The 8398-nt window shown below is 44.6% G+C and overlaps 1 protein-coding gene across 1 annotated transcript; it reads right to left on the reverse strand.

Moving 5' to 3' along the window:
- Positions 1 to 1986: 1986 nt before the first annotated feature.
- On the reverse strand, positions 1987 to 8398 carry LOC135515390 (macrophage mannose receptor 1-like). The gene is made up of 6 exons (XM_064939062.1): positions 8310 to 8398; positions 8076 to 8214; positions 7501 to 7872; positions 6957 to 7301; positions 2749 to 2852; positions 1987 to 2437 (listed from the first exon to the last, which is right to left on the reverse strand). Exons 2-6 carry the CDS (start codon positions 8110 to 8112, stop codon positions 2273 to 2275), a joined length of 1023 nt encoding a protein of 340 aa, XP_064795134.1. The 5' UTR covers positions 8113 to 8214; positions 8310 to 8398; the 3' UTR covers positions 1987 to 2272.

The raw sequence follows: 8398 nt of genomic DNA on the forward strand, positions 1-8398 counted from the left end.
CCTCCAAGCTCGTCATCAAGCTCGAGACGCTGGGTCTCGACCCCGCCCTGTGCAACTGGGTACTGGACTTCCTGACGGGCCGCCCCCAGGTGGTGAGGGTAGGCAACAACATCTCCACCCCGCTGATCCTCAACACTGGGGCCCCACAAGGGTGCGTTCTGAGCCCTCTCCTGTACTCCCTCTTCACCCACAACTGCACAGCCACGCACGCCTCCAACTCAATCATCAAGTTTGCGGATGACACAACAGTGGTAGGCTTGATTACCAACAACGGCGAGACGGCCTACAGTGAGGAGGTGAGGGCCCCCGGAGTGTGGTGTCAGGACAATAACCTCACACTCAACGTCAACAAAACTAAGGAGATGATTGTGGACTTCAGGAAACAGCAGAGGGAACACCCCCCTATCCACATCGATGGAACAGTAGTGGAGAGGGTAGTAAGTTTTAAGTTCCTCGACATACATATCACAGACAAACTGAATTGGTCCACTCACACAGACAGCATCGTGAAGAAGGCGCAGCAGCACCTCTTCAACCTCAGGAGGCTGAAGAAATTCGGCTTGTCACCAAAAGCACTCACAAACTTCTACAGATGCACAATCGAGAGCATCCTGGCGGGCTGTATCACCGCCTGGTACGGCAACTGCTCCGCCCACAACCGTAAGGCTCTCCAGAGGGTAGTGAGGTCTGCACAACGTATCACCGGGGGCAAACTACCTGCCCTCCAGGACACCTACACCACCCGATGTTACAGGAAGGCCATAAAGATCATCAAGGACAACACCCACCCGAGCCACTGCCTGTTCACCAAGCTATCATCCAGAAGGCGAGGTCAGTACAGGTGCATCAAAGCTGGGACCGGGAGACTGAAAAACAGCTTCTATCTCAAGGCCATCAGACTGTTAAACAGCAACCACTAACATTGAGTGGCTGCTGCCAACACACTGACTCAACTCCAGCCACTTTAATAATGGGAATTGACGGGAAAGGATGTAAAATATATCACTAGCCACTTTAAACAATGCTACCTAATATAATTTTTACATACCCTACATTATTCATCTCATATGTATACGTATATACTGTGCTCTATCATCTACTGCATCCTTATGTAATACATGTATCACTAGCCACTTTAACTATGCCACTTTGTTTACATACTCATCTCATATGTATATACTGTACTCGATACCATCTACTGTATCTTGCCTATGCTGCTCTGCACCATCACTCATTCATATCTTTATGTACATATTCTTTATCCCCTTACACTGTGTATAAGAATTAGTTTTGGAATTGTTAGTTAGATTACTTGTTGGTTATTACTGCATTGTCGGAACTGGAAGCACAAGCATTTCGCTACACTCGCATTAACATCTGCTAACCATGTGTATGTGACAAATAAAAATTGATTTGGATTTTTAAACAGTAGATGCTAGTACACCACAAACCCAACTGGTCCACAACACCACAATTTATAGTCAAAATAACAACGGCAAGGCTCAATAAAGAACCACAGGCCAATGCTACGGTAGGCTACGTGCGTCATTAAAGCACATGTCAGTGAACAGTTGTTTAGCATAGGCAAACGAGAAACAAAGTAGCCTTCCATGGAAGCATTGCTCCATCACAACCAAAAAACTGTGGTGTGATGACCACCGTTGCAATGGCACCTGTACACTTCTTAGCGACTGTGTTTACATGCAAGGAGTCACTAAGAGATATTTTTTTTTACTGGGTCATAAAAATGAACATTTTGATTAAAATAAATCCTTGTAGATGAATGACAGATTATTTCTTTAAATCTAAATGAATTTCCAGTTAGGATGTTAATCTGACATGAGATCCATGTGCTTGCAAATGGGACTTTCACCTGAATCATTCATTGATGTCAATCTACAGAAATTCCAGTGAACAGATCTCAAGTCTGAATATTGTCTATAATGACTGAGGGAAAAGAGCATCTCTCACCATGTTATTTATTAATATTCCAAATGAACCATCAAGTCTACAGTTGAAACGAGGTTCTAATATATAAACTAACAAAAGAGATTCAAACAATGAACAATGTTAAAGATTTGTAATTTAAGATCACATCCTATGATAAAACAATACTAATATACAATAAAACAAAATTAATATATGATAAAGCAATATTCTGTATGATAAAACAATTAACTGTATCTCAGATAAAGACCTGTTTCAGTGAAACTGAGACCATCTGGACCAGTACAGATAATTAATGTAAATAAAAAGAAAAATGTAAACATAATTAGAGTTCTCTCTTTGTCATCATACTCTTCTTCATCTTCTTCTCCTCCTCTTCTTTCTTGGGAGACCCCTCTTCCTCCTTGTGGAATACCTCCCCATCAGGTTGCTTTTTCCATGTCACTTTGGTGTCTGCAGGTAAACCCTGCTCCTTCAGCTTGTTCCTTAACTGGAGAAACACACACAAACACAGTATTTTTAATTCTTCAATAGTTATTCTTTCTTGACTTCAATCATTTCACTCTATGAGGAGATGATGCTTATAACGTTCCTGTTTCACACATGTACAAGTGTGTTTTAATATACATGTGTGAATTGGAAATGTTTTTTGTTGCATATCCCACTCTCCCTGAGGCACCCACAGACCGCGGGGTCACGGTCAGGAGAAAAGGTCATCTACAGACTAGGACCCAGACCAGAGAGGTCTGTACTGTTTAAATCATTACTGAGTTGGTTCTTCATGAACAGGGTGAAACTCACCTCTTGTACGATGGCGTCCTGAACAGCAGGATCTCTGAGGTTCAGATGTTGATCCCTTTGTGTCATCTTCACTCTCACCACCTGTCTCTTCAGTTGAAGAGCCTCTTCAAAAAGTCAATATACAGTGAGTGCAAATGAGGTGAGATAAGGGAGTTAAGGCAATAAATAGGCCATGGTATCGAGGTTATTACAATATAGCAATTAAAACACTGGAATAGTAGATGTGCAGAAGATGAATATGCAAGTAGAGATACTGGGGAGCAAGATAAATAAATAAATAAATACAGTATGGGGATGAGGTAGGTAGATAGATGGGCTGTTTACAGATGGGCTATGTACAGGTGCAGTGATCTGTGAGCTGCTCTGACAGCTGGTGCTTAAAGCTAGTGAGGGAGATATGAGTCTCCAGCTTCTGAGATTTTTTCAGTTCGTTCCAGTCATTGGCAGCAGAGAACTGGAAGGAAAGACGACCAAAGGAGGAATTGGCTTTTGGGGTGACCAGTGAGATATACCTGCTGGAGCGCGTGCTACGAGTGGGTGCTGCTATGGTGACCAGTGAGCTGAGATAAGGCGGGGCTTTACCTAGCAGAGACTTGTTGATAACCTGTAGCCAGTGGGTTTGGCGACGAGTATGAAGCGAGGGCCAACCAAAGAGAGCATACAGGTCGCAATGGTGGGTAGTGTATGGGGCTTTGGTGACAAAATGGATGGCACTGTGATAGACTACATCCAGTTTGTTGAGTAGAGTGTTGGAGACAATTTTATAGATGACATCACCGAAGTCGAGGATCGGTAGGATGGTCAGTTTTACGAGGGTATGTTTGGTATTGGAGATGCTTAATGTGAGTCTGGAAAGAGTTTACAGTCTAACCAGACAGATAGGTACTTGTAGTTGTCCACGTATTCTAAGTCAGAGCCATCCAGAGTAGTGAGGTTGGACGGGTGGGCAATTATCGGTTGAATAGCATGCATTTAATTTTACTTGCGTTTAACACAGTGTCCAAAGAGTGGCCAGAAGTATACAGAATGGTGTCGTTTGCGTAGAGGTGTATCAGAGAATCCAGCATCAAGAGCAACATCACTGATGTATACAGAGAAGAGAGTCGGCCCGAGGATTGAACCCTGTGGCACCCCCATAGAGACTGCCAGAGGTCCGGACAACAGGCCCTCCGATTTGAAACACTGAACTCTATCAGAGAAGTAGTAGGTAAACCAGGCGAGGCAATCATTTGAGAAACCAAGGCTGTCGAGTCTGCCAATAAGAATGTGGTGATTGACAGAGTCAAAAGTCTTGGCCAGGTTGATGAATATGGCTGCACAGTAATGTCTCTTATCGATGGCGGTTATGATGTAATTTAGGACCTTGAGCGTGGCTGAGGTGCACCCATGACCAGCTTTGAAACCAGATTGCATAGCAGAGAAGTTACGGTGGGATTGTAAATGTTCGGTAATCTGTTTCTTAACTTGGCTTTCGAAGTCCTTAGAAAGACAGGGTAGGATAGATATAGGTCTGTAGCAGATTGGGTCTAGAGTGTCTCCCCCTTTGAAGAGGGGGATGACCGCAGCAGCTTTCCAATCTTTGGGAATCTCAGACGATACGAAAGAGAGGTTGAACAGGCTAGTAATAGGGGTTGCAACAATTTCGGCAGATCATTTTAGAAAGAGATGGTCCAGATTGCCTAGCTCAGCTGATTTGTAGGGGTCCAGATTTTGCAGCTCTTTCAGAAGTGTTTTAGGGAGCGTTTGACCGTGAGGGGTGGTCGTTTGGTCGTTTGGTCGCAGACCCATTACGGATGGGGCCACAGTGTCTCCTGACCCCTCCTGTCTCAGCCTCCAGTATTTATGCTGCAGTAGTTTATGTGTAGGGGGGCTGGGGTCAGTTTGTTATATCTGGAGTACTTCTCCTGTCCAATACGGTGTCCTGTGTGAATCTAAGTGTGCGTTCTCTAATTCTCTCCTTCTCTCTCTCAGAGGACCTGAGCCCTAGGACCATGCCCCAGGACTACCTGACATGATGACTCCTTGCTGTCCCCAGTCCACCTGGCCGTGCTGCTGCTCCAGTTTCAACTGTTCTACCTTATTATTATTCGACCATGCTGGTCATTTATGAACATTTGAACATCTTGGCCATGTTCTGTTATAATCTCCACCCGGCACAGCCGGAAGTGGACTGGCCACCCCACATATGCTCTCTCTAATTCTCTTTCTTTCTCTCTCTCGGAGGACCTGAGCCCTAGGACCATGCCCCAGGACTACCTGACATGATGACTCCTTGCTGTCCCCAGTCCACCTGGCCGTGCTGCTGCTCCAGTTTCAACTGTTCTGCCTTATTATTATTCGACCATGCTGGTCATTTATGAACATTTGAACATCTTGGCCATGTTCTGTTATAGTCTCTACCCGGCACAGCCAGAAGAGGACTGGCCACCCCACATAGCCTGGTTCCTCTCTAGGTTTCTTCCTAGGTTTTGGCCTTTCTAGGGAGTTTTTCCTAACCACCGTGCTTCTACACCTGCAATGCTTGCTGTTTGAGGTTTTAGGCTGGGTTTCTGTACAGCACTTTGAGATATCAGCTGATAGTTGTACCTGGAGTTGTACCTGGTAGGTTCATTGATAATTTGTGTGGAATTGAGTGCATCAAGCTTGGATTGTAGGATGGTCGGGGTGTTAAGCATGTCCCAGTTCAGATCACCTAGTAGCATGAGCTCAGAAGATAGATGGGGAGGGCAATCAATTCACATATGGTATCGAGGGCACAGCTGCGGGCAGAGGGAGGTCTATAGCAAGCGGCATCAGTGAGAGACTTGTTTCTTAAAGGTAGGGAATAGGAGTGTAGCTAAGCACTGCATTGCCTGGATTCACCTCTACATCACCAGAGGAAGAGTAGTATAAGGGTACGGCTAAATGCTATAAGAACAAAGGAGCAGGTTTCTGGGCACGATAGCATAGATTCAAGGCATAGTGTACAGACAAAGGTGTGGTAGGATGCGAATACAGTGGAGGTAAACCTAGGCATTGAGTAATGATGAGAGATATATAGTCTCTAGAGGTGTTTAAACCAGGTGATGTCATCGCATATGTAGGAGGTGGAACAATATGGTTGATTAAGGCATATTAAACAGGGCTAGAGGCTCTACAGTGAAATAAGACAGTAATCACTAACCAGGACAGTAATGGATGAGGCATATTGATATTAGAGAGAGGCATGCGAGAGGCTAGAGGCTGACTGGGGACACGGCGATTCAGACAGTTAGCAGGCTGATGCTAACACGCTAACAGTTAGTAGGCCGGGGCTAAACAAGCTAGCAGTTAGCAGACCGGGTTAAAAAGCAAGCAGTTAGCAGGGGCTAGCAGTTAGCAGACCGGGGCAGGCAAGCTTGCAGTTAGTAGACCGGGGCAAGCAAGTTAGCCTTTGGGGGACGTTGCGATGGGGGTAAGTCTGTTTTTGCCTCTTCTTGTGGTGACGTCAATAGACCAGTCATGGAGTTAGTAGGGTTCCACGTAGCTAGCAGGCCTAGCAGGTTAGCAGAATGGGCCTTCAGCGGGTGTAGCGCCTGAGGGGCCTGTTGGAATCCTAGGGCAGATTATGTTGGTATTCCAGTCGTAGAGGATTGGTGGGGTTCTGTGCCCCATACCGGCAGTAGAAGTCCGGTTATTGTAGCCCAGGAGTAGTCAAACGTTAGCCAGGAGTAGTCAACCCGGGTTGCGGTTAGCTAGCTGTGATGATCCAGATGAAAATGTTCAGAGCTTGCGGTAGGAATTCGGGGATATGGAGAGAAAAATAGGTCCGTTATTCTCTGGTTTGAAACGCGTTGTACGAACTGGCGAGAGCTTTCCGAGCTAAAGGTTAGCTGATGACCGCTAGCAGTGGTTAGCTGACTGATAGCTGGTAGCTAGTTAGCCAGCTAGCTTCAGTAGAGGTATTCCAGTTCGGAGGTAAATAGAAATACTTTAGAAAAAAAAAAAAGATCCACAACACATTGGGTGAGGCGGGTTGCAGGAGAGTATTTTGAAGTTGAGGTTTAGGAAATATATTTAAAAGAACGCGAAGAAAAAAATATATATATACATGGGACGAGACAAGACAAAGACGTCTGACTGCTAAACCATCTTGGATTCAAATGACTGAAGTAAATCATGGGGGCAACATTACAGTTCTACTGTCATCATTATATCAGGTAGATCAGGTGAAGAATATGGTAACTTACCATAGCAGATGAAAGAACAGTTGTAGTCACAGGGATAATTTATCCATTTAAAATAAGTATTATCAGACACCAGAGTGCAGTTGTATCTCTGTTCTGTTGAAGGCCGTCCTGTCCACCAGTTTCTGAATGAGGAGTCACTATGGTCTGACCATCTCCAGGAGTCTAGAAACAGGCCGATCCACACAGGAAGTCCCCTCAGTGATATCTTCTTCTTTATCTCTGTGTTCTCAGTCTGGTTCCTCACACTGACCAGGTCTGTGTGATGCTGTCTGCAGTAACTCTGAGCATATATCCAGGTCCTGTTCTCCTGAATTAAGACGTATGTTAGGTTGGTGTCTTGTTTTCCTGCAAAAGTCAAATGTAATAATCAATACAAATATCCAGTGAAATATCATCTACTGATCATCTATAGTACATGTTGTCATTGATTTGATAACAGATCAATAACTGATTAACAACTTAAAGCTCTCATGAGTCTATGTTTCATCTCAATGGCAGCTCCAGCACTTAGAACAGGCTTCATCATTAGTATGTAAACACTCACCATCATAACAGATGAAGTGATGCTGGTCATCACAGGAGGCGTTGTTCCACAGACCAGCTGGACTCATTAAAACACAGTTACCATTTTGGGGCGTCCCAGTGTCCCAGTTTCTGAACTCAGTCTCCCCCTCTCTGTAGAAACGTCTGTCTGCCAGAGACCAGTGCCACTTCGTGGAGTCTCCCTTCTTCAGTCCGATCCAGAACCAGTAATTAGAACTACTGACACTGGTAATCAGCCTGTTCTGGTCCTCCATGTCATCTACTGTAGCCAGATCAGTGTAATGTGCTCTGCAGTAACTCTGGGCATCAGTCCAGTTCATATTGTTGGTAATGAGGTGATACTGATGAAGACATGAGGAAGGTGTGTAGAATCCTGTGAACAGAATAATGATTCATGAGGGACATTTTATCCATCAACCTTTCACCCTCAACCACACTATCTTCGCATCTGTTAACATATAGTACAGTACACCTTGGTGTGAAAACACACACGCGTGCGCACGCACACTCACACATGTGTCTCACACACACACACACACACACACACACACACACACACACACATCTTGAACTGACCTGAGATTAGGAGGGTGAGGTACAAAGAAGTTTCCATCAGTGTGAAGTTCAAAGGAAATATGGTTAAAGATGTGATCAGAGACTCCTACACTCAGATTAGAGTTGTGCTCCAAGAGATTTCAAAAGGTACCAATTACATCTGAAATGTAACCAGAATGATTGAAAAAAAACTGGGTTACATTCATTTCTCTACATTAATGCTAAAAATATGATACATTTTAAACTTGGCCTCACCGGTTGTTTGTAGAAAAGTCTGTCTCGCTCCGTCTATATTGCTCTCTCCAGATCTCTCTCTCCAGATCTCTCTCTGTCTCCCTTGCTTG

This window comes from Oncorhynchus masou, chromosome 27 (assembly GCF_036934945.1).
Source record: "Oncorhynchus masou masou isolate Uvic2021 chromosome 27, UVic_Omas_1.1, whole genome shotgun sequence".
NCBI classification, from domain to species: Eukaryota; Metazoa; Chordata; class Actinopteri; order Salmoniformes; family Salmonidae; genus Oncorhynchus; species Oncorhynchus masou.

Excerpts from the sequence above, each read along its gene's own strand:
- LOC135515390 (XM_064939062.1), bottom strand. The coding sequence starts at position 8,112 with ATGGAAACTTCTTTGTACCTCACCCTCCTAATCTCAG. Across the intron at positions 7,873-8,075 it reads CCTCACCCTCCTAATCTCAG|GATTCTACACACCTTCCTCA; the intron begins GTCAGTTCAAGA and ends TTCTGTTCACAG. Across the intron at positions 7,302-7,500 it reads TCACTTCATCTGTTATGATG|GAAAACAAGACACCAACCTA; the intron begins GTGAGTGTTTAC and ends TGACTTTTGCAG.